We start from the raw sequence: 24,970 nt of genomic DNA, 5'->3' as shown, positions 1-24,970 counted from the left end.
TTTAATAGTCCCATTATATATTTTATTGATTTTTATCCTTTAACATGCAAAATACTTTTAATTTTATTAATATTTATTATGTAAATCATCAAGTTAAACTCGTTAAAAACTTTTAAGGCTACGTAATAACAATAATTTTCAGTAACATTCAAAAATGTTTTACAAAATTTTAAACTTTTAGAATATGTCGTATGAATATAGTAAATTTTTATAAAAATGCAAAAAGTTTTAAGTATTTTTTCGTAAATTTGTCTATTCTCAGCTAAGCTAAGAAGACCGTCTGTAAGTTTTTTTTTATCATAAAAATTGTAAAGTTGCTATTCTAACGCTCTCTCTATGTTTAAATTAATTTTCCTTGCTTATTGATTCGGCGACTTTGACTTTTTCTTTGAGAACATTCTGAACATGCCGCTCTTCTTTTCCTTATCCTTGCTACTGCCTTTGTTGACACTAGCCTCGCTTTCACTTGAGCTCTCTGCTGACATTCTTGTTGATACGGACAAGTTATCCGGTTGTGGTGGTAAGGAAACTGGTCGTCCACTATCGAAGCGAGATTGTCCCCAACCTATAAAAGAGAAAAATTCGGAAAATAATCATCTAGCTTTGATAAGTACGACTTAAGCATGCTAGTGTGCCATCACCAATTCTCGGAGAAAAAAAAATAATTAAATAAAATTCTGAAGATCCATCGATGTTGTTAACCACTTTCACCTGTCGTGAGTTATTTGTTTTTTTTTTTTATTGTATGTTAAAGCTAATATTTGCTATAAACCGTCAATGAATTGTTAGTAGTGTCATGTGTAGGTTTGTTAATGTTATTTTTTTTTATTTTTAAGTTGAACTATTTCCCAGAAATTGTAGAAGAAGCTACGCAAAAAAAACATTTTTTTTTCTAACCCGCTGATTCGTTATTAATGAATGCAATATTTGGATCATTGATTCCCGGGGAATATGTGGTTTTTGTCGTCGTATGTTGATGCCACGTGTTCACATTTTGCCGAGGCGGTGAAGGTCTTTGATGGCTCAAGTTGAAACTTTGTGCTTGAATGGGCGAGGGTTTTTCATAAAATTGCATCTGTTGCTGTTGTTGATGCAAAAGCTGCTGATTATTGTTAAATGACATCACGTTTGATCCATTGCCTGGTTGTTGAATCGGTTGGAAAGTAGTCATTTTTGTATAAGTTGACGTTGTTGCTACATTCCCATGTTGAGGATCGAAGTAATGTTGTTGACGTTGATGTTGGATTATTTGAGGGGGCATGGCTGTTGGTAGTGGTGGCTTTTCTACATTTTTTTAAGCGCAAGGGATTTAATCACGAAAATAGGACAAAACAAAAACGAACGGACATGGAAGAAAAATATTTAATTACCTGACAATCGAACTTCAGATGATCGTTTCCAGGAGTCTTCGTTCCCGTTTTGGTTTCCGTTGCGCGTTTGGATTGACTGATGCGGTTGAAGCGAATACGGTCGTTGTTGGTGGTGCACTTCGTTTCCGTTATCAATTTCGTCTTTAGATAGGGTTAATAACATAGTTTGGGTTAAAATGGATGTGTATTTACATTTTTTAAAAATTAAATTAATAAAATGGGTTCCCATCAAAGATGATTCGAGTGAGTTGGGGTTTAACAAGGTCATTTTTTAGAGCAAAAAATCTTGAAAAAACTTACCATTTCCATTTAAATTTTTCTGCCTTAGCTGCACATTTGCATTCACGGTTTCGTAGCTAGACTGTCTTTGAGGAACTTGAGGAGGAGCGCCACGTGGAGGAATTGGAGGCTTATCGGCCAAATTGGCGTTTCCTGGAGATGTTGTTTGATTCATTACAGCTGACATCATCTAAAATTAAAACAAACAAAATATATTAAAGTTGACGTTCACGAAAAAACCAACGAAAGTACCGCCTTTCGATTTCGTTAATTAGGCTTTATAAATTTATTGATAACGTGAACCGATTTTTTATTCTCCTTTAAATGCGGTAAAAATATTAAATGTAGCTCAAATAGTTAAAAAAATACATACCTGATTCTCTCGACGTTCACGTTCTCGAAGTTCTTTCTGTTTCATCAGATAATCCGTTTGAGGTGTGCTGCTGTTCGAATTTTGTGATTTCGCACTGCTAAATGAGTCATTTCTATTGTTGCTGCGATGTTGTGGTGGCACATCTGGCGTTGATGCCCTCGATGAATTACTGACAGACGACACTTCCAAATCCCCGCTGGAATTTTTCACATCCGTAACTAGCGACATGCTTTGCTGTTTCAACGACTCATCGTAACTCATAAGTTGCAAATTTGGTGGCAAACTGGCATGGAATGCAATTTTCGTAATCCAATCGTTCATTTCGTCAACTGAATGTGCCAAAAATAGGAATTCACTTCCATCGGGTAAGCTCAAGCGGAATACGTTCTTCTTTTTTGTGTAATTTCCGGCTTTTTCGCATTTCGAGTTGAGGATATTGACCGGAGCCGTAGCTGCCTTTTGAGCCATAAAATCATTTTCGTCCTTGAAGAAACACAATAACTGGCCACAAAGTACGGTGTGGAACGGTTTCCACGAACGAACAGGAGATCGTTTGCCACCCGAGAGTAACTCGTGTTTTCGTTCCAGCGTTCCCTGGATTTCAACAGGTGGCAAGTCTACACCTTCCGGCTTCTGTGTTTTGCGGAAACTTTGAGCTCGTCGTCGTGTCGTGAAGCTTGGAGTACGTTTTGGTAGTTTGGGTTGAATTTTCATACTTTCGGCACGCTTGACATTTGCATCACCGCTATTTCTTCGTAACTTGTCGCCGAACAAGTTCACAAACGAATTGGATTTTTGTACGCTAATTCCAGAGTTTTCTTGGACAGTTGCCATTTTCTTGTCCGAATATCCATTTTGATCCATCTTCTTTTCGTTCCGACGACGTTCTTCCGTAATTCTCTGTACTTCCTTCTGTTTGAGTGCTTCGATGCGTTCTTTTTCAATGCGTTCGAACTCTGAACGACGAGCATTCTCCTCGTCTTCACGTTGCTTCTTAAATAGCTGTTCGAGCATCGTAATTCGCTTGAGACCATTGATTTTGTCTTCTTGCGCTGCCAATGTCTTTTCGAAATCCTCATGTTTGCGAATCAAATCTTCAACCTGGGCAATGGAATCGCCTAATTTGGTGTCTTTTAGTTGCAACTGGCGATTAATGATCCATTTTTCGAGTAACTCAGCATCACGTAAGAAGATTTGAGTGTCCAAATTGAGCTCATACAGCTCTTGACGTTTGACAAGCGTAGAATCAAGCAGAGCTTTTCTCGATTGAAGAATACTTATTTTTTCCTGAACTTCATTCGAAAGGAAATGCTCTTCGGCGATCAAACGTTTACCCGTTGCATAGAACTTTTCGAAGGATTCATTGCGGGACTTTGCTTCCGTTTGGTGATCCTTGATGCGATTTATCAATTGTTCAGCTCCATCAACGTCTTTGGCTAGTTCTGGCGCTGTAATTTGTGCCAACATCTCGTTAATCCATGCCATAATGTCTCTGTATTCGTCGAAATAAGCTTGAAGTTGTTCCGCTTGCTCGAGTTTTAGTTTACGTAGCTTCGTTCTCTCAAGCAAATCCGCCCATGCCTCGATTGTTTCTTCTTTTTTCACCTCAATGTGCTCCGCAGCATCTGGGAATGTCTCGGAAAGCTTGTTTGCATCGTTTTGGACTGCTTCTATTTGGTCTTTGACAGCTTTGAGTTCTGTCTCGAATGCCTCATGCTGTCGTACGAGAGCTTGAATGACTTCCAATTCGGTGCCATAATCCTCGGAAATCAAAGCCGAGATTTTTTCGTGAATCCATGCTATGGTTTCATCAGCTGTACGATCGTAAACGTGAACCTGTCGAGCACCTGCCAAGGCTTCTTGTCGAGCAGTCACCAAATCCTTCAGCTCTTCCCATAGTTGTTTCGTCTCGTCCCGTTTCTGCTTTATTAGTTCGGTGTTTGGATTGTTTTCGTTGATCAAGACCTCGCCACGTCCAACGCAGGATATGACACGACTTTCATTAGAGCCTAAATTCGAAACGAACGCTTCGAAAGATGCGGTCAACAATTCGACATGCTCAACATCTGTTCCGTATTCCTCAGAAGCAGCAACTGCCATTTGTTCGTTGATCCACTCATGCAGTTCCTCTACTTCTCGCAAAAATTCAAACAATTTTTTGGCTTCAATTAGTTTTCGTTCTTTTTGCACGGCAAACTTTTTGAGTTCTTCAAATTGTTTTTGGATCTTATCATTTTTCGCTTGGATTTTCTCACTGTCAAAGTGATTTCTTTCCAGCAGATTCGTAGCAAGCTTCACCACTTTGTTCAAGGTGGAGCCCTCAAATGCAACAATTTCACGTTGAATAGACTCAAGTTTCTTCTGAAGCGACAAGACAGATCCTTCGTCCTTGCCACAGTCACCTGACGCAAGAATGGGACGTTTTTCACGAATCCACGACTCAGCTTCGTTCGCTTCCACATAGAAAAGCTGCGATTCAACGGCATCCAGTAATCTTAAACGGCGCACAGATGCAAGATCTCTTACTTGTACTAATTTTTTCTGTAAATTATTGCTGTGTTGTTCGATGTCTTCAGATGCAAAGTGGCCATCTCGAATCATTTGCTGACCACGATGGAGAATACCCGAAATGATCGGTTCACGTGATAATATTTCGGCTTCCAGTGCTTGATGTTTCTTCTGCAAGGATTGTACGGCAGTGAGACTCGTTCCGAGGTCTTTACTTGCGGCAATTGGCTCTTTTTCTGTCAACCAAGCAAGTTCGTCTTCAGTGTCGCGTAGGAATTGATGAAGCAATAACGAATCTTCCAAATTATCACGGCGAATGGATGTTGGTTCATGCAGTGAATGATAACGTTTGATACTCAGCATAGCTCTTTCATGCATTTCATCTTTCATAAAGTGATCGGATTTCAGGAATTTTTCGTCTGTCTCCTTAAGTTGCTCTGCCACCTCGGCGTGATGAGCGACATCGGCCTCAAGCATCTCGTGTTTCTTCAAAAGAGTATTTACTGAAGCCAGATCTCTGCCATAGTCTTCCGAACTCAAATGACTTTCGATTTCATCCATCCAAATGTTGAATTCGTCGAGACTTCTTCCGAAAACGAGCGCCTCGTACGCTTGTTGAAGTCTATCGCGTTTTTGCTGTGATGCTTCTTGCAGTTTCGCCCATTCGGTTTGCAAAAGTTCCAGTTGTTGTGCAATATCGTCACTTGCGTAATGCTCATTGTTGATCAATGTCTCGCCCTCATTCAGACAGTTCGTGATTCTTGCATTATTGGCATGCAATTCCAAGTCAAAGGCCGCATGCTTTTGAATTTTCGACTGAAGATTGCTCGGATCGCGATAATTTTCGTCACAAACTACTTGCATTTTTTGATTCAACCAACGTTCGACCTCGTACAAATTTCGCAAGAAGAGCTGGAGTTGCAAAGATTCTTCGAGTTTCTTTCCGCGCAAGGCCGACATCTCGAAAAGTTTATCCCGACGAACCTGTACAGCGTATAAACGTTGTTTCACCAAATCCGCTTCATACGGATCTTCAGCCAAAATTTCTTCGGCAAACTTTTCCAACTCCTCCGTTCGATTGACACCAAGGAGCTTGACGAAAGCCTCGTGCTTTTTGATGAGTGCTTCGACAGTTTTGAATGAATTACCAAGATCATCATTATTGAGGAATGCTTCTTTCGTTGCAAGCCACTCATCGATACGGTCAGCTTGCTCTTTGAAAAGTTGCAATTGGTGAGCTTCTTTCAAGCGCTTAGCTTTGTCTTTCCACGCGTATTGTACTTGGGACTTGAGTAGTTCCAACGTGTGTACGGATTTAAGTACATCTTTGTCTTTTGAGGAGAGTTGTTCACCTTGTTCTTTAAGTGTCTCAAGAATCGGTGATCGACCATCAATTTCCGCTTTCCGTTCGTTATGAAGCTGGATCTGCGTTTCGCATTCGGGAATGGTATTCGGCATGGGTGCAGAATCCATTTTTTTACAGATGTCGTTAACCCAAGCCTCCAGCTCTTTTACGTCGGCAATGAATTTGTGAATTGTATAGCCGTCAGAGAGGACCTTTTTACGTTTCAGTGAGAGGTTTTGCAAATGTTCCCAGTTGCGTTTCAACTCTCCGAGTTTCTCATCGATAGCTGGCACACGTTCCGGATGCTGCTTGCGAAGTTTGTTTGCTGCCTTTTCATGCTCGACAATCTTTTGTTCGACTGCGGTCATATCGCGTTCCAGAGCTTCTTGTTTTCGTTGCAAAGCTTCGACAGCCGCGAGATCCTTGCCCGTGTCCTCCACACTCATTGCCAGAGACTTTTCGGCAATGCGTTCCGATGTGTCATCAACGTCTTTGTGGAAAACATGAACTTCGTAGGCGCCATCCAACTGTTCGCGATATTTGTTGAGTGCTGCCTGAAGTTGCTTCCACTGATTATTGAACTCGGTACGTCGTTCCTCGACATTTTTCATCTCATTGGGACCCTTTTCTTGCGACAACAACTTGTCAGCGAGAATGTTGATACTTTCAATTCGTTGCTCATCAACACGCATATCGGAGTCGACATCGTCAAGCTTACGACGAAGCGCATTGCAATGTTCCAAATCTCTACCAGTGTCACCAGCTTGAATCATAAGCTCTTTATCACGTTTCCATGCCTCTATTTTTTCAAGTTGGTTATTGAATTCCAAAATGTCCTGCGCTTCTTCAAGTCCGCGACCGCGAGAGTCGACTTCTTTCATCAGCAAACCCCATGCTTCCACAAGCTTTTTGAGGGTTTCCTTTATTTCGGGAGAGTGTTCGTGCTTTTTGTCGATCAGTGTGTCTCCTTTTTGTTTCACTTCAGCAATTCTTCCCTCATTAGCCGAGATTTCTGCTTGGAAAGCTTGATGTTTCTGCAGTTTCTTGATTTTGTCCTCTAAACTTGTGACTTCTGCGAGATTTCCAACATCAGCTTCGAGTCTCTTTTGCTTCTCGTTAATCCAGGCGAGTGCTTCAGCAGTGTCTCGTATGAATTGTGCATACAAAAGTGCATTAGCGAGTTTTTGTCTTTGGATCGCACACAATTCCTTGACTTGTTGCCTTCTATGAATGACTTCTTGCAGGCGTTTTCGGATGTTGGCGCTATCATAATGATTTTGTTCAACGAGTTTTCTACCGTGATCTTGTAAAATGACTACTTTCTCGTCTTGGGTCTTGATTAATTTTTCGAAAGCATCGTGTCGACGCACTTGATCCTGAACAACTTCAACACTTTGACCAAAGTCTAGGTTTTTCAGTGCTGCTTCTTGACTCGAAGAAATGTTATCAATTTGTTTGGCATCACGCAAGAAACAGAACAAGTCGATTTTCTGTTCCAACAAAACTTTCTTCTTATTCCAAGCAGAGTGCAGTTTTTGACGCTCATCCAGGAGAGCTGTGCATTTTTCCTCAACTTCTGCGGCAGCATAATGACCAGTTTGAACCATCGAGTCCGACAATTCACTCAAATAACGGAACTTTTCTTCGCGAGCCTCAATTTCATTGTAGATGCCATCGTGTTGAATTTTCAATGCTGTTGCACCTGCAAAAAAAGAGTTCGAAATTAAAAATTGTTACAAAGAACAAAGAAAAATTGTCAAAAAGTATAAATTTTAATTTCTTTAATAATTTTTATATTTTTTAACAAAATATTATAAATTCCAAAAATTTAGGCATTGAACCCCACTAACCTGGAGCATCCGAGACATGTTCTTCTGTTTGGATGGCAGCACGTAAATTGGAAGCCCATGACATAAGATCCCGGACTTGCGTAAGGAAGTTTTGCAAGTCACAGCTTGCAGCAAGTTGATCACTGCGGTGTGCTGATTTTTCTTTGAGGTCATTCCAAGCTGCAACAACCATTTCTTGTTGTTTTTCGATGGTTTCTGCATTTTCTCCAGGATACTTGTTCTTCAAACGCACCGAGTCCTCAACGAGAACTTGCAACTGAGCTTCCGTTGCAACCAAATCGTTTTCAAATACTTCGTGCTTTCGGTCGAGGGCTAAGGCAGAGTTCAAATCCTTGCCAAGTTCATTCGATAACGCGGCATTTTTGTCCTGTAGAATAGAAAAAAACGAATGAAAAATAACGAAATATAGTAAATTAAAATAATTCTTACCTGAATTCTGAACAATGCCTCAGCAACATCACGATGGAAACGATGAATTTCACCAGCTGCATAAAGACGTTGCTCCCGTTGAGACAACAAGTCCAAGAGGTTTCGCCAGACGTTGCTGCAAAAAATTACAAATTTTATGTATTAGTTAAAATATTTATTAAAAAGAAAAATCAAATGATATGAAAGCTAAACGAAAAAAAAACCGTCAAAAATTTTTGAATGAAAAAGGTCCCAGGTCATAAAAAAATGGTTCGTAACTGCCCCAGCTCATAATTTAGTGCTGGATATTTGGCTTTTGGCGACGACAAATTGTAAAATAAGTGTTTATATCAGTTAAAATGGTAAATAAAAGCATTTTATCCTTTGCAATTACTACATAACATTTTACATTGTGTCGGAGAAATCAAAGATTTGTTGTAGAATTGTCTTGTAACTAAAAATATCCTTTTTAACAAACCCACGCTTTGTATCGATTTTTGATAAATGGCTCCTTTTTCTTTTTTTTTGTTAGTCGGCAAACAAGAAAATGTCCCGATACCCTCACGACGCCAAAGTATATATCGGAGACCTTGGCAGTAACGCTAGCAAACAGGAGATTGAAGATGCCTTCGGTTACTATGGAACACTTCGCAGTGTTTGGGTCGCTCGGAACCCGCCAGGATTTGCATTTGTTGAATTTGAGTCGGCACGCGATGCAGAAGACTCGGTTCGTGGTTTAGACGGCAGAACAGTTTGTGGCAGACGAGCTCGCGTTGAGCTTTCTACTGGAAGAACTGCGCGTTCGAAGGCATCAAGAAGCTCGAGGTAAGCTTTTCTTCTGAAAATACCTATTATTTATGTTAATTTATGGTCCGCATTCCTTTCAGAGGACGTCCCTTTAACTCGTCAGATCGCTGTTACGAATGCGGAGATCGAGGACATTATGCGCGAGATTGCAGAAACGGTCGTTCTCGTCGTCGCAGGTAAGAATAAACTCAAACTACAACTCAAATAAAAGCAACTATTAGTAGGGGAAGAATGAGCAACAAACAAGAATAACACAAAAAAAAAAGAAAATAATTTCCTGTATGTTATAGGTTGCTCCAATTCGGCTGAGAGTAAAACACACACGTCGAATTGCTGTGAAAATCTCTCTCTTCTATCGAAACAAGCACACAAGCACCTTTCAACAAGTCTCAACAAGATCATCGCTTGTCCAAATAGATTCAGAAAAAAACATACAAATTATAGAAAATATTTGTTTAGAAATGCACACACGCGTTCGCTCTCTTCTTGAACATCTGCTAGGGTTTCTGCAAGTCTAGCATGTGAGACAGTGAGTTCCATATTTTTCATAAACAATCCGTTCGATGACTTGTGCTTGAGGGTCTTTTAGTTACTGTCAAACAATTTTTTTTTGCAGCAATTAATAGCTAGAAACTGATCTTTCTTCTTTTATTTCACGATCTAGGTCCCGTTCTCGTGGCAGAAGCTACTCGAGATCTCGTTCCCGTTCACATTCCAGAGAATATCGCACGCGATCCAAGAGTTATTCACGCAGTAAAAGCGTTGAAAAGAAACGTGAGCGTAAAAGGTGAGATTTTTTCTTAGTTTTTATGACGTGAATTTAAAAATTTTATATTAATTTTTTTAGATCTCGCTCCCGTTCTGAAGATTATGATCGTCGTGCCGAAAAGCGTTCCGTCAGTCGTGCGAGATCCGATTCTCGTGGTGAAAGCAAGTCACCAAGACGTTCCGTGAGTCGTCACCGATCTCGTTCTGCATCCGTCTCAAAGGAAAACGGAGCGGATAAGTAAACGTTCATTCTTAATCAATTATGTTTTAAAAAGTATTTTTGTCTTCTCTGCTAAAACGAAGGTTTCTCTACACACGAAAAATTTTCATCAACACTTAATTAATTGTAAAACTTAACTTGATATCAGTATTCCATGACAGTTTTAGATATAATTTTAATTTGTTTAAGATTATAAGATGAAAAAATAAATAGGAAATAAAGAATCGACGTGAATAAACAAAAATAAACATTGTTTTACAAACGGAACAAAACATGGAAACATGAAAAAATACCCATCATCAAAATGAACCCAAGAACAAAGAAAATTAATTTAGAAAGTCTTTACCATACAGACTCATTCCGATCAATGACATCGTCGTTTGTAATCACATGTGTAGGAGACGTAGTGGTCTCTGAATTATCCGACCTTCGTAAGCGTGCAAAGATAGGTTTTTCAAATTTTATCAAAATGTGAACAAAAATAGTTAACTTACTTGAGCTGCTCTTGACATTTTTCGATTTCTGACACGTAAGAGTTCTCGCTACTGATGAGTTTCTTAGCTGATTCCTCGCATTGGTGGAAACGTTCAGCTCCGATTTCTATGCGATGTTTCAGATCGTCAAACTTGTTTTGAAGAAGCTGTGGAGATATTTTTAAAATTTTATTATTTTATACACTTGAATGGAATGAAATTTGAAATTTCATGTTTTGAAATACTTTTTTTTTTACAAAATGATAAAAAAAACATTTTTTTTTATTGTTGTTAATATATTTGTGAGCTTAGAGTCTTTTGTTATTTGGAGTGACTAAGTTTGGTAATGAAAAAAAAACTTACCAACAAATGTTCATAATCTTGACCGTAATCTTCTGATGCAGCAGCTTGCTCTTGTTCCTTGATCCATTGCTCTAACTCTGCTGCTTCCGCGAAATATTCATGACGATGAAGACTCTCAATCAGTCTTTGTTGTCGTTGGGCTGCAAGTTTCTGCAAAGATTTCAACATTTTTTCAATCAGCTGTTGCTTAGCAGCAATCACTTTGCTATCCGGATGTTTAGCAGCGATCATTGTGCTTGCAGTGTGTCCCATTTCCGACACGATTCCCGAATAGGTATCCAGCTCTAACTCAATTGCCTAAGAAATCATGGAAACAATATTTATTATTTTTGTTTAAAAAAATTAAATTGACAAATTTACCTTATGTTTGGTCAACAACTTCGTCGCTGAGTCCCTATCACGACCGTAGTCAGTAGATCGCAAAACATTATTTTTCTCTCCAAGCCAAGTTTCAATTTCACCTGCTTCCGACAAATATTGTTGCGCTTTTAAACTTTGATCGAGTTTCTTGCTGCGGATATCGGATTTATCTTGAAGGTCCTCCCAAGCTTCTTGCAAGTCGTTACAAAGCTTTTCAACTTGTTTCTTCTCCGGATGATTTTTTTCAATAAATTGTCTGCCAGAAGCGAGAGCTTTATCAATCATCGGTTGGTGCCCTTCAATTTCCGCTTCGAGTTTCTTGTGTTTCTTAAACAAACTTTGCGCTTGATGCAAATTCTGACCAAGTTGATCGGAACCGGCACCAGTGGCTCGTTCATTTATCCATTGTAACTCTGTGTCCAGCTCAAAAACGAATTTATGGAATTTAAGACTTTCTTCTAACGCAGCTCGACGATGTCTAATCGGTGAATGCAATGTTTTGAATTGATTTTGAAGCTTTTTTGTCTCTTTCTGAATGTTCGGTGCATCAAAATGCCCTTCATGTGCCATTTCCTCACCAAAAGCAACTAATTCTGTTATTTTCTGCTCCCACATTGTGATATCTTGCTCGACTATTTGATGTTTATTCAGTAGCTCTTTGCATGATCGTAAATCCTGTCCAACTTGTTTACTTTGCAACACAGTCTCGAAATCAACGAGTTTTGTTTTTGCATCTTCGATATTTCGGTTATGCTCACGTTGGAGTCCCGCCTGTTCGAGACGTCGACCTTTTTCGAGAGATAGTGCCATGAGGTTTTTCCACTTTTGGTTTGCATTCTCAAGAGCTTGTTGCACTTCGTTTGCCCGATTTCCTCGTTTAATGAGGGATTCACCATTTTTGTTGACACTTCTCAACTGACCTTCATTTGCGCGTAATTCGCGATCGAAAGCTTTGTGATTTTGTAATTTTCGAGGCAAATTGGACAGATCTTTGTAGCTCTGGTCACTTGCAATGCGAATTTTGTCGTCCAACCAGGTATTCAAGTCATCGACGTCTGACACGAATTGCTGATAATCCTTGGAATTTTGAAGAGCAGCTCGACGTTGGGCTGCCAAATCTTTGACTTTTTGCCGTTTCGCGAGTACTTGGCGTCGTCGCTCATTTATATACGCTGAATCGTAATGTTGTGCTTGAATGAGTTTATCAGCATGATCCGAAAAGCCCTTGCATACTTTATCTTGGGCTGCAAGGGTGTTTTCGAAATCATTGTGTCTCTTCAAAATCGCCTCAACGTCATCTAAAGAGGTACCAAGATCCATGTACTCCAAGAAGGCTTCGTGACTTTTTGTTGTGGCGTCAATTTTGTCAGCTTCTCGATTGAAAATTTGCAATTCGACGGATTGTTGGAGATATTGCTCTTTTTCTTTCCACGCGTCACGCACCTCTTTCTGTTCCTTTTGAAGTTTTTCCAATGCTGCAGGAATTTCTTTCAATGATGGATTTTTCTCGTAGATATTTTTTCCCAATGATAATACTTCGCGGAACTCATCGTCTTGCGAGTCAATTTCTTCTCCCAAATCATAGTGTTTCTTTCGCAGGTTTTCTGCGGTGGTGACATCTTTTGCAGTTTCCTCTTGAGCAATCTGATTTTTAATGTCATCGACCCAATTGAACAAACTTTTGGCACTATTTGTGAAAATTTGCTGTCCAACGGCATTTTCTAGTCGCGAGCGACGCTCAAGTGCTTTACTTTGGACCTTTTGGAGCATGTCTTGTATCTGTTTTTGACGCTCCGTAACATTTGCCTTTTCGGAAACGTAGGAATCTTTTACTGAATTTCCAAGCAAATTGACACGATTGACTTTTTCTTGCACCGGAGCTAGCTCACGTTCCAAGTTTTCGTGTCTTCGTTGAAGCGCCTTTACAGTTTTCAAGTCGGGACCCAGTTCAGCCGTATCTAGTTGCATCATTTTCTCGTGCATCCAATCGACAGCTTCTTCGCACGTGCGATTAAAAAGCTCGACACTCGATGCACCTTCGAGAGATTTTTCCTTTCGACTTTTGAGGTAGTTCAAGTGATCCCACAACTGATGAATTTGTCTTTGGCGTGCTTTGACTTTGTCCAACTGTGAATGTCCTTGGCGAACAAACTCATTCACAGCTCCGTCAAGCGAATCAATGCGCTTAGAAGAAGCTGAAAGGTCTGTGAGGAATTTTTCAAACTTTCGCTTGGCAACTTCGACATTGTCGTTGGGATCTTCGGTCTTCAGCAACTTTTCTTTATCTTTGATCCATTTTTCAAAGTCATCGCACTCTTTGTAAAATCCAAATAACCGAATAGAATCCTCGAGCAAGGCATGTCTTCGTTGTGCTAGGTCCTGCAACTGATCGTAAGTGCCATTGATACGTTTTTGACGTTTTTCGACACTGTCGTTGCTGTCGACAGGTGTCTCGCCTTCCGCACGTCTCTTTACTAATGGCCTAACTTGCGACGCTTTTGCTGGTTTGATACGTTTGACAGGAACAATTTCTTTTACCAAAATTGTCTTCTTCACTTTTTGTGTCGTTTTGACTTTTTCAGCTTTGCGAACCAAGCATGGCACTTGACGTGGTTCAATTTCTCGGACATAGGAAGCCGGTACGAAACCTTCCTGACCCTCGAGCTTACGAACGCTCCACCAATCGGGGTTTGTCTTGTTGTGTAATATGAGAATTTCGCCTTTTGCCATTTTCATTCCCTGTCCTTCGTAGGAATACATCGCCTTGACATGCGGGAACATTTTGTATTCCGTGACAGTTTTGTGTTCCAATCGTTCGACTGGCTCTTCATCCCACACTTCTTTCGGTACAAGGCGTGTTTCATTCACCCATTCTTCTTGTTCCACCTCCTCGGGAATTGTCTCTGGTTCATTTGACAACTCCAGTGTGCAGATTCCGGCTTTGATCAGTTTGTCTGCCTGCTGATTGAGATTTAAAATGTCGCCAGAGTACGCATTCAATTCCCCTTGCAGATCTCGATGACGTTGGAGCAAAGCTTGAGCTGAAGGTTCATCCACTCCAAAGTCATTTGAGGCCACCAGCGACATTTTCTCGTTCAACCAAGAATCAGCCTCATTGGCATCTGTATAGAATTGATATGCTTCGGCGGCATCATCAAGTTGTCGTTTGCGCAGTTCAACCAAGTCTTCGAGAGCTTTCCAGTGTTCTTGCAAGGAATCCATGCGCGATGTGACTTCTGTGGCTCGTGGATGTTTTTCTTGCATTAGTTTCTTTCCAATGTCCTTTAGCTGGATGGACTTTGGTTTGCGTGCTTTCATTTCATCCTCAAGCGTTTTGTGCTTTTGCTGCAACGACATGACAGCTCGTAGGTCTTTTGCTGTAATGCCTGCCTTGCAGATGCGTTGTTTGTCAATGAGCCATCCTTCTTCGTTTTCGTGATCTTCAAGGAAGTGATAAAAGTCACGAGCTTCTTCCAAACGTGCCTTCCGTTGAGCACTCAAATTCAATAAATCCAAATACAGCTGATTGAACTCGTTGAATTTCTCATTCAGCAGAGGTAGGTCTTTTGAATTTGACTTTTTAAAAGCGTCTCCTTGACGTGTAAAGCGCTTTTGCGTTTCGCCCAACGTTGTAACTTGCAGCTCTTGTAACGAATGAGCTTGAAGTAACTCCTCGACGCCCAACAAATGTGGACCCACATCTTCGGATGCGAATTGAACTTGAAGTCCTTTGATCGTAACGATTGTGGCATCAATTTCACGCATTAAATTCATCAAGCCACTCATTTGTAGCAGATTAGTTTTATGCTTTTCCAATAGATCTAGGAGTTCTTGCCATTTTTCGAGTACTTCTTCCTCGCGTTTCTTCACACGATCACTTCCGTGATAACGTTCCTTGATGAGTTCGTTTGCCATTGCCGTCAAATCCTTGAATCTCTCGACACGCGCAAGAATGTCGGCGGAAATCGCTTCGTGTTTCTTAACGGTCGCATCAACTTGCACCAAATTCGAGCCGTAACGCGGATCGGAAAGGACCTGGATCATTTCCTTCAAATAACCTTCACGCAAAACGGACTTTTTCTCGAATTTATAGTTCAGTTGCTCTAGTTTTTCTTGTCGCATTAATTCGTCGCGCAAAGCAACTTCTCGACTGTGCTCGGCGTTTTCGAGTTTTTGCCATGCTCGTTCGATATCGTTGATTAGTTGACCATCTTGGGGGGTGTAGTGCGGTTGATTGAGCGATTTCAAAAGGGTGTTAATGTGGAAATAAAGGGCTTCAATTTCACTTCGTTCCTTGTATTTGGGTGGTTTTTCTATCGTTCGATATTCTTTGAAAACTAAAAGCTCCTTTTGAATGCCTTCCAAAGAATTTGGGAAGTTACGTTTTTCCAGTTCTCGAGTTTTCGAACGAATCCAAGTCAAAAGGTCAGAGGTCAAACGCTCATAATGGATTTTCTTCTTATCGGCATCCATGAGCTTACCAACAATCTATAAATAGTAAAAATGTCATATAAAAAAAATGGAAAAGAACTGAAAATATAAAAATACTCACGTTAGCAATTCTCTTTCCGCTTTTTTGCTCATTTTTCATGCGGGCAAAGGTATGATAGTATGATGCTACATAGGTAAGAACTGATTTTTCATCCGGTCTCGTTGTGTCAATGTCTTCGGCATCCAACAATCGAGGAATACCCAACTCAGTACTTGCAACATCAAATGCATGATTCAAGTTTTCGATATTTCTGCCAGGTTGTAACTGCGAGTAGTCAAACAAATCGGGCCGATGTGAATGAATCAATGCATTGAATCCTAAACCGCTACGCCATGAATTCGTAAAGTCCTGAATATGGACACCCTGATAGCCATACGTCTTTCTTTGGCACCATAAGAGAAGAGCATCTTTAGCGGATTTCTTCTCGGATGATTCGTCTTCTTCATCCTATTGAAAAATAATTTAAAAACGAAATATTGGTCATTCATGAATGGACATGTGAAATATATCGAAGATAAACAAATTTGGCCAAAATATGTGATAATCATTGAGTCAAGACAAGCATGACACGAGGAAAGAAGTTATTTGTTCTTGATTCGAACGAAGAACTTGTTTGATGGTTTAAGGCACGAACGTCTCTCTTGTATTTTTCTTTTTTTTATTAGGTATTTTTAACGGATTAACATAACAAAGAGCTTTTGTCATCGCACGATTGACAAACAAATACTTACCACGTCAATTTCGATCTCTTGAATTTGGAAACGCAAGATGATAGTCCAGATGAGACCCAAAATCAATCGTGGATTGCCATCGACAATGTCTTCCGCCCCAATCGACTCCAATCGCACCTTTAAAAAAAAGGAAAAAATTGTTAGATTTTATTCTCACAATATTAACACTTGAATGACTTTTTGTTTAATTTCAATCATTTCGCGATTTTTTTTTGTTTGTATTTCAAAACATATAGATTTACCGCGTATTCTCGTTTCTCTGGTTTGGTTTTATTTCTCTTTCCTCATTTACGTTTTTTTAGTTAATATTATTTAAGAAAAAAAAAACAGGAAATAAAATACTATAAATTACTTTTTTGTGAAATTATGCAGATAACTGGCGATCTGTCTTCCTTTGTGACAAAAAAATAGAACACATCACTTGAGCTAACAGTGATCTCATAGTCACAACAAAAAAAAACTCAAAACTCGAGAGGAATTTTTTAAGAATTTGATAGGAATTCGGCAAAATTTGTATTTCTAACACGGAGCGACGGCATGACTCATCAATTAAAGTCATTTTGTGTTTTTTCAATTGTTTTGTGAAATATTTTTCGCAATACTCTACATTAGGTACTCTTTATTGATATTGTGTTGAATGAATTTGCTTCTTTTAGAACGATCAATGTACTGACGAAGTCAAGGTCATTCCGCAGAAACAGGTTTCTGAACTTTATAGATACATAGATAGTGAATGTAAACATTTTGTATTTCATTTTTAGTCATTTGTTTTTCCATCAAAAGTATTTTTATTTCTGTTGGAGACACGTGTTGCTGCAAAAAGTCCTTTTAAAAGAGTCTGAAATGTCCACAAATCATAATTTTTATAAGACTGTAGTACACTTGAGAGCATAGACGTTAAACCGGTTCCGTGACATTCTTGTGAATATTATCTAAATATATTTATTCTGTTCAAATATAACGTAAAACGTTGAGTGCAATTGACTGTACTTTTTTTTTCTCTCTCTCTGTTTTAAATTTTATTAACACGCACATATTATGTTAAACACATATTTAGCCATTGGAGAAACCAGAATAAACAGTTAAAGATTTTTCATTGATTAACCGCAAGGTAACCGTATGCAGAGTCAATAAACGTAACAAAAACAAAACTCTTCAATAAATAAAAATTGTGAAAAAAAAAATCGTAAACATTTCAAACTCACCTTTGTGTGCAGGAAGGCCAAACTTTTGTTGACATTTTCTATTTTGTGCACCCGCATCTTTCCACTATTTGGTTTTCCGAGTTTCTCGCCAGAAATGATCTCCAGCAGCTTCAGGAGCTTTATGCCATCGGCGAGGTCCGTGAAGAGATCTTCGACTTCCATTTTGGCCTTTATGAGAAATGAGTTCATCCATTTCGTGAATGTTTTCTTTTGTATGTGCAAACGTTCCTCTTGCAATGCCTTTATCCGGTCATTTTCAAATTTTTGGATACCCTCGCGCTGCGTCATATTTATACGTTCTTGTTGTACTGTGTAACTTCTTTGAGATGAATAGCGTCTTTCATACTGTATTTCTGTGGAAAAAAATAATAATATTTAACGCCATTAGCTCTGCACTTCACATTGATGTGAATTATGATCAAGAGAAAAATCCGATTAAACCAGATCAATTAAAGACAGCTAAAAAAATAAACCTTCCACTCTCGGTCTCGAAAACACTTGTGAAAATTTAATCGACAATTTCATTCATGGTTATTAACATAATAATAATAATAAGCTTTCAGTCTAAAATTATCTATATGAGATTAATTTTTAACTCAAGTACGTTAGTATTTGAGTGTTTCTAAGTCTCATATTTAGTATTAAAGTAATATTTTTTTTAAAAATTCATAAAAATAAATATTATACATTGAACTGCCTACATAATGATATAATCCAGAAATATATTAATTGAAAAAATAGCGACTTATTGAATGATTGATTAATTTTCCTTTTATTATTTTTATTTTATTTTAAGATTTAGATTATTTTTTAAGATTTTAGTTTTAAAAAATTTGAAACATATTACTACAACGCCATTTCCGTTTTCATATAAAAAAAAAAAGTAATTTATTGTTACTAACGTATACAAACACATTCTTCTAAAACAAACAGAAGTCACAAGTTTAGAGTTTCTTATCTGTTATCATTTTATTCCATACACTTTTAAAAAACATCATGGAAGTGATCATTTGCAAAAAAAAATAATTAATTAAAAATTTTCGGAAAAGGAAGTGACCACAAAAAAAAATATAAAAATTTTTAATTCGACAATTATGAAGTTGAGAATATTTTCAATCGATTTCCGAACATTGAGTTATTGAACAGGAATGTCTGATAATTCGATGATTGATTCAAAGTACCTATTTTGTAATTTATTACCTAATTTATATATCTTATCTTGTTTGTTCAATGAACGCTTATTTGTAGTAGAAATCGTTATTTTACAGAAGCTCACCGTATCTTTTGCCAGTGTATTTTCCTGAACGTGACATTTTAAATGTTTTCTTTGAATAGGTTTTATATTACAAGAATTTATCGTCGCGACGTCGATTGCTAATCGACTCGGTACGTAATTTTATAATTGTTTTTCCTTGTAAATATTGAAAAAATTCTTTAGTAAGTAAGGTAAGTGCAGTAGGAATCGATATTAACAGCGGAAACACGAAAACGATACTAAATGTGGTTCCAAAAAATCCACTATACAAATTATAGCTATCGTCTTATCGCTCTTATACATATAGAAAATTAAGGTGGACGATGATAAGATAACTTGAACGAAAATATCCGAACAAATTTTTGTAAAAATAATGTTAAGTAATGGGAAATGGGAAATGGGAAATGAATATAAAACCACTTTTTCTAATTGTCTTTAGAAAACAAGATTATTTGGCCACGAACTTTTTGATACAATTTTTTTGTATAAATTGAAAAAAAAAATTAAAATCAGGTTTTGAAATACTTTTTCATATATAATTAATAAATTTAAATACTTTTGAACCGCTTATCAATATTTTTATTTTTCTTTTATGTGAAAAAAATTATAAGAAAATGTACCTAAAAAATAATTGTCAAATAATTTAAACCATTTAAAAAATTGGACTTCTGATTAAAAAGCATATAAAAAACCGACAAAAAATGGATCGGCGAGTCAGATTTTAATAAAAGCTATTATTCGTTATTTGCATATTTCTTGTTTGATTATTGATAAGATAAAAAAAAGAGATAGTCGACACTTCCATCCAACTAAAGTTGTGATATTTGCTTCCCCTCCTTTAAAGATACACACAATTATGCACTGATAAAGTGATCATACACGGTCACTAGATGAATCATAAATGTTATTCAAATTCAAATGGAATCGTGATCGTCGTTCAACAAAATGAATGGAATTTGTTCTACTCTAATTAATCTGTACCTATGTAGTTATTATTACAATAAAAACGATGATAGACTAAAAATGTATGTTGAATACACGGAAGCGGCGATCGACTGTTTCATAAGTAGATAGTGAGTTTAGACAAGTGCAGAATAAAAACAAAACAACTGCTGACACATTTTCGATTCCATTGATAGACCGTTGTTGTTTGATTGGAATTCTGTTTGTGTACAGACGTCTCTGTATAAAATCATTGAGAAAACCTTTTTAAAAGGCCCTAAGGTATCGAGATTAAACCGATTGCAACCTACACTAATAAACCATCATTCACTTACGCTTTTTTTTCAAGAGAACGGTAAACGTGTCGGCTTTTTTGTTCAAATACGGTAAGTTGAATGCACAAAAAATGCATGTATGCAATTGCGCGAGGCTTGCGAGGTTGTGATTTTGTGCTGTCAATGAAAGTGAAAGTTTTGGCAACAAAAATATTTTTACACAAAACAATTAAAATGCATAAGCCTCGTTGAATTGAATACAAAAAAAAAATAAAGATGGTGCTTATGCTGTCGAGAAGGAGTTTTTTTTATCTAATATAATCAAAATCAGTTCCCATCAAACAATGATTAATATCTTACACCATCACTTTTCATACAGTGAACAATTTTTCAGTTAATACTCAGACAACAAGTTGAACGACCTTAAAAATAAAATTTGTAATTCAAAATTATTAACTCTAATCATACCTAAGCTATTAGCATGAAAGATCATGAAAACATTTCATTTATAAACATTTGAGGAATTTGCATTATTTGTACATATATGTAATATGTATTGATGATGAATACTGAATACTTTTTCGTAAAAACTACTACTTGATATTTGTTTTATGCCTGATTGAGCAATTATCAAGTGTTTCACTGTACGAGTGCAGACTTTATGATGATAGCACTAAAAGTGATATAAACACTCGATTTATTGATATTAAAAGCTTACATGTGTTTTATATTTCATTCTGCTTGAGAAATTCAAGTATCAAACAGATTGCCGTCAAAAAGCACAAACTTTAAAAAAGAATCCTCATAATAGAATAGAATCGTGTTTTTGCAATTGTTTACTATATTGATTGAATTATTTTAATCTCCAATCTAGTCAACTCATGTCGCAAAAATTTGTACGTTTCTTATGATGTCATTTGTTTTTCGCTTTTATTCACACTTATTATTATATATTATTAACTTTGATAATTCGAAAGAATCGACTAAAAATCCAAAAAAATTCTAATAAAACATTTTTTGGGTTATTTGTTTATTCTTCCTTCGTACGGTACCAACATTTTGTAAAAATCAGCACCAATAAGATGATATTGAGCTTCAAAGTTTTTGAGACTTTGTAGATCAAAAAATGAAATACTAATTTTGAACATTATAACAAGTCAAAAGAAAAAATGTCACAAAAAGAAAAAAAAATTAATTTAAAATTTAGAAAAGTTTTTCAAAGTTTATTGAAACCATTATCTGAAAATTATACAAATATTTGCTTTTAGAAAAAAAAATTAGTCGAATCTTACGAATTCTCATAGTTAAATGCAAAGTTGTTTCATTATCTGAACTTAATATTCTATACGACCGTTTTAAAGGTCACTTAGAATTACATTAGTAATCAAACAAAAAAAAAAGTCAATTAGTGGAAGTTTTCGATCGTAATTCGACACACCTTGCAAATACTGAAGAAAATCACGTTCAATCAGCATTAAATACTTGTTAAGGTGCAAGTTTACTTGTTTATTGAACTTGTAGTGCAAAAGTGGATTTTTTTAACCGTTTATTCATTGTCAATGTATTTATTTGCGTGATTTGGCTTTTTTCTTGTTAAAAATGGTCAAGTGCAGAAGAGGACGATGAAGCAACAAGCTTATTTTTGTGACGATGACACATTAAATATAATAAGCGAGCAATGATCAACTTTTTTTTATTGTCGTTGAACAATATGGACAGCGATTGAATGACCTACTACTAGAACACTTTAGTTTTGTTTAAACGCTAAATACAGCGGGGAATCAGTGTTGCGTTAGTTTGTTACACTTTGGTGATTTTTCCTGTGATACATGATTTGAATACCATTACAACAATGCTTGTCACACACAAATAAATAGAACAAGAGAGAAAGACATCTTTTGTTTCGATTATTATTTAAAGTTTTCTGTCACGTCGAACTACGAACAGTTATCAAAAGAAGTATTTACAATTGATAGCAGAAAAAAAAGTAAACTTTCTGCTCACACGCTTCACTACACATCATCACCATCAAGACGACGCTTTTGGTAGGTAGGCAGTCAATGTGAACTCTCTTGTTACTTGCAAATGAAAATAAATGGAATCCAGACAAAATAGCAGATTGATCGACAACGACGATGACCAAGTTGTAATATAATCTTTAACGTAGTGCATGTTTGTGTACAGATGTACAGAAATAAAGAAAGCGTTTTTTTAATACTCTGTTGTTTTATGACATCATACAACTAGTTTATTTTGTCGCGTCAACGGCTTTAAAAGACATTTGCATTAGGATATTTTTTTGTTGTTGTTACTTATATTGCCAACAAATGGATCGTATTTGTTCACGTTCATCTAAAAATAAATATCCGTTTTACTTTGTAGCTGTTGTTCTTGTTGATGCGTGCCCCAATAAGGAAAAATTGAAATATGTTGCACATATGAAGAGTTTCTTTCACATATGTAAAATAAAATTATTTTATTTGTTTAGTTCTGATGAATTTTAAACACACATTTAATATTTATTATTTGAGACACAAAAAATGTCTGGCCGGCCATATTGATCATTTTTATTATTGATCTTAGTTATATTTAATAACAATAAAATGTATGTTATCAAAATAATTAAATTTCTGTTTAATATTCGTACTGTCATTTTTCATGAATTATTAAAATTTTTACTCATTATGAAAATATATACATTTGTTTATTGATGGAAAACAATTACAAGATGAAATGCAACAGACCTGAAATTCTATCAACCGATACGAGTTCTGTAATGAAATACCAATGACTCGTTTGAAGAAAGGTATCTTGCAGGTCTTCCAGAAACATTATATTCGCGTTGATTTTTTTTTTCTTTTGAAATACTTTATAAACACTTGAGACTAATAACAATAATAATACAGTTAAGCCGTCTACTGTTCTTTTTCTTCTCTCGTTGATTCTTTTGTCTTGTGAATTTATTAATCTAGTAAATGAAATGATGGAATCACATGAAACGATGTGATAATTTGTAAAAAAAAGGTCATATTGATTAACCTTTCAATAAGAAGTTGAGTCACTATTTATATTAATACATGTTAAATATATTATTTTTGATAACAATTCTTGGTACAAATGTTATATAAATATTTTTTCACGAGAAGTTGAAGAAAAGAAATTCGAAACAACGAAACTGTGTCATGAATTCATAAGCAATTTTAAGCAATTTACGTTTTTTTTCACAAGTTGAAGTTAATTTGTTTGTTTTTCGTGGAATGAGTATAACGGCTACGTCACCGTTTAAGTGTGAAAAAATATATAAATTTTTTTTTTTTTGATTATTAAATCGAGATAATTTTTAACGGCGAAAGGCGCACTTGTGTTTCCTACGAATAAAAAAATAACCAGTATATCTTAAAAAAATACTATGTAGAAGAAAGAAAATATGTGGAATGTAACAAATAACCAGATATTTGATCATCATCATCATCGTCATCATGAACAACATTGGGTACCATCATCTTTATTATTATTATTTTTGTATTAGGTATGGGAGTAAGCCGGTTTTTGGAGTCTGTATGCGCGCTACCACGCTTATTATGTCTCATCTCCACCGCTCACAAACACACATTTCTTCGTTCGGCTGCTGTGAGTAATCATTATCATGAGAATAATCATCAATTTATGTACAATTTGGTACGGTGGTTTAAAAAATAGAGAAATAGAAAAGTAGACAGCAGATGAGAACAGGTAGTCATTAGCTTTGTTGTTCTTTTTTTATTATTGAAATTCTCATCGCCACTCGCCTCCAATGCATATAATCAATATGTATAACTATGGCAATATTCCGTGTGAACAATAAAGTTTGTAGGTAAGTACATAAAGTTATTGTTTAACATTTATTGGTCGGTCGTTTATTATTTTTTTTTTCTTTCCTCCATGATATACATAATACGTAACATTAAAAGTGCACTTGTATGCAGTTTGGAATTCCGATGCATCATCACTAGGTCATTCGTTTCGTATTATGTAGGTAGGTATTTTGTGACCTGATGAAAACGAAATCTTAGGATACACTGACCTTATTTTATTTTATATACTTATTTATTCAAAAAGACAATAGCTCTAAAACACCTTTTAATTTATTCCACAATTTTATAACTGAGATGAATATCTCTTTCACGTAATACTTAATTTTTTATTCAATATATTTTTTTTTTCTTGCCATTTTTTGGGTGGAAGTAAGAGATACTGGACGAATTTTCTCATATATTTTCATTCAATTTGGCGCAACATAACTAGAGCGCATCTATCATTTTTTTTTCATGCAACACTCTTGAATTAATCTTTCACTTAAATTATTATTTTTTTTTATTTGAACACCAATTCTTCCACGTATCAAAAACTTCTCAATGATCAATGACGATCATCACTTCTTCTTATTCTTCGTCATCATCTTCGTTTATTTTTTTTATCTCTTTTAACAAGAAGCACACCGCTTCAACACTGATTTTTTTCCTTCCTCATATTTCATACATATTTAATATGTACGGTTATTATTATTTCTTTTCAATATGGGCAAACTATCAGCACTATTCGGATTTTTCTCTATTTTTCAAGCAATTTTATAGTAAACTAATTTAATTATCCCTTGTTAAATACCTCACTCATGCAATTTTTTTGGACATTGCCAACGTCTTCTGTGTGTTTCTTACACAGCACAGCGGCAAAAATGCTTATTTCAGCACAATCAGGTATATATTTATTTTTTTATACTTTTTATTATTATACAGAACTAACAGATGCTTATTGTTTCTTTAATTTCGGTTAAATATTCAGCCAACTTTGCTAGTTTTGTTTTAATATTATTTTAATTTTTTTTAAGTTTACGTTGCATACATATAAAGGTCTGTTATGTATGTATATATTTTGTATTTTCAGAGTAAAAAATAAACACGTCTTAA

The 24,970-nt window shown here is 36.3% G+C and overlaps 2 protein-coding genes across 7 annotated transcripts; one reads left to right on the top strand and one right to left on the bottom strand.

The window, feature by feature from the left end:
- Window positions 1-13: 13 nt before the first annotated feature.
- LOC134830250 (spectrin beta chain, non-erythrocytic 5) lies at window positions 14-24,970 on the bottom strand. 6 transcript variants are annotated; one of them, XM_063843865.1, is made up of 15 exons: window positions 24,669-24,970; window positions 17,553-17,905; window positions 16,348-16,464; window positions 15,677-16,063; window positions 11,125-15,612; window positions 10,765-11,061; window positions 10,423-10,568; window positions 10,275-10,355; window positions 8,155-8,269; window positions 7,726-8,092; window positions 2,023-7,577; window positions 1,671-1,839; window positions 1,371-1,511; window positions 898-1,284; window positions 14-565 (listed from the first exon to the last, which is right to left on the bottom strand). In XM_063843865.1, the coding sequence occupies exons 2-15, from the start codon at window positions 17,838-17,840 to the stop codon at window positions 360-362; spliced, it is 12,744 nt and encodes a 4,247-aa protein (XP_063699935.1). In that variant the 5' UTR covers window positions 17,841-17,905; window positions 24,669-24,970; the 3' UTR covers window positions 14-359. The 6 variants fall into 6 exon arrangements, with proteins under 6 accessions (XP_063699935.1, XP_063699775.1, XP_063700019.1 ...); XM_063843705.1 differs by lacking the exon at window positions 24,669-24,970 and adding an exon at window positions 18,829-19,020; XM_063843949.1 differs by lacking the exon at window positions 24,669-24,970 and adding an exon at window positions 18,455-18,501.
- LOC134830892 (serine/arginine-rich splicing factor 7) lies at window positions 8,395-10,181 on the top strand. The gene is made up of 5 exons (XM_063844541.1): window positions 8,395-8,495; window positions 8,666-8,958; window positions 9,021-9,116; window positions 9,605-9,727; window positions 9,788-10,181. The coding sequence occupies exons 1-5, from the start codon at window positions 8,493-8,495 to the stop codon at window positions 9,948-9,950; spliced, it is 678 nt and encodes a 225-aa protein (XP_063700611.1). The 5' UTR covers window positions 8,395-8,492; the 3' UTR covers window positions 9,951-10,181.

This window comes from Culicoides brevitarsis, chromosome 1 (genome assembly GCF_036172545.1).
Source record: "Culicoides brevitarsis isolate CSIRO-B50_1 chromosome 1, AGI_CSIRO_Cbre_v1, whole genome shotgun sequence".
NCBI classification, from domain to species: domain Eukaryota; kingdom Metazoa; phylum Arthropoda; class Insecta; order Diptera; family Ceratopogonidae; genus Culicoides; species Culicoides brevitarsis.
This window is presented reverse-complemented; position numbering and strand designations above follow the sequence as displayed.

Bases quoted from the DNA above. Each gene is read 5' to 3' on its own strand.
- LOC134830892 (XM_063844541.1), top strand. The intron at 8,959-9,020 runs GTAAGCTTTTCT...CATTCCTTTCAG, and splicing joins AAGGCATCAAGAAGCTCGAG to AGGACGTCCCTTTAACTCGT. The intron at 9,728-9,787 runs GTGAGATTTTTT...TAATTTTTTTAG, and splicing joins AAGAAACGTGAGCGTAAAAG to ATCTCGCTCCCGTTCTGAAG.
- LOC134830250 (XM_063843705.1), bottom strand. From the start codon at position 18,865: ATGTCACGTTCAGGAAAATACACTGGCAAAAGATACG. The intron at 16,465-17,552 runs GTGAGTTTGAAA...TTTTTTTTAAAG, and splicing joins TGGCCTTCCTGCACACAAAG to GTGCGATTGGAGTCGATTGG. The intron at 1,285-1,370 runs GTAATTAAATAT...AAAAAAATGTAG, and splicing joins ATCTGAAGTTCGATTGTCAG to AAAAGCCACCACTACCAACA.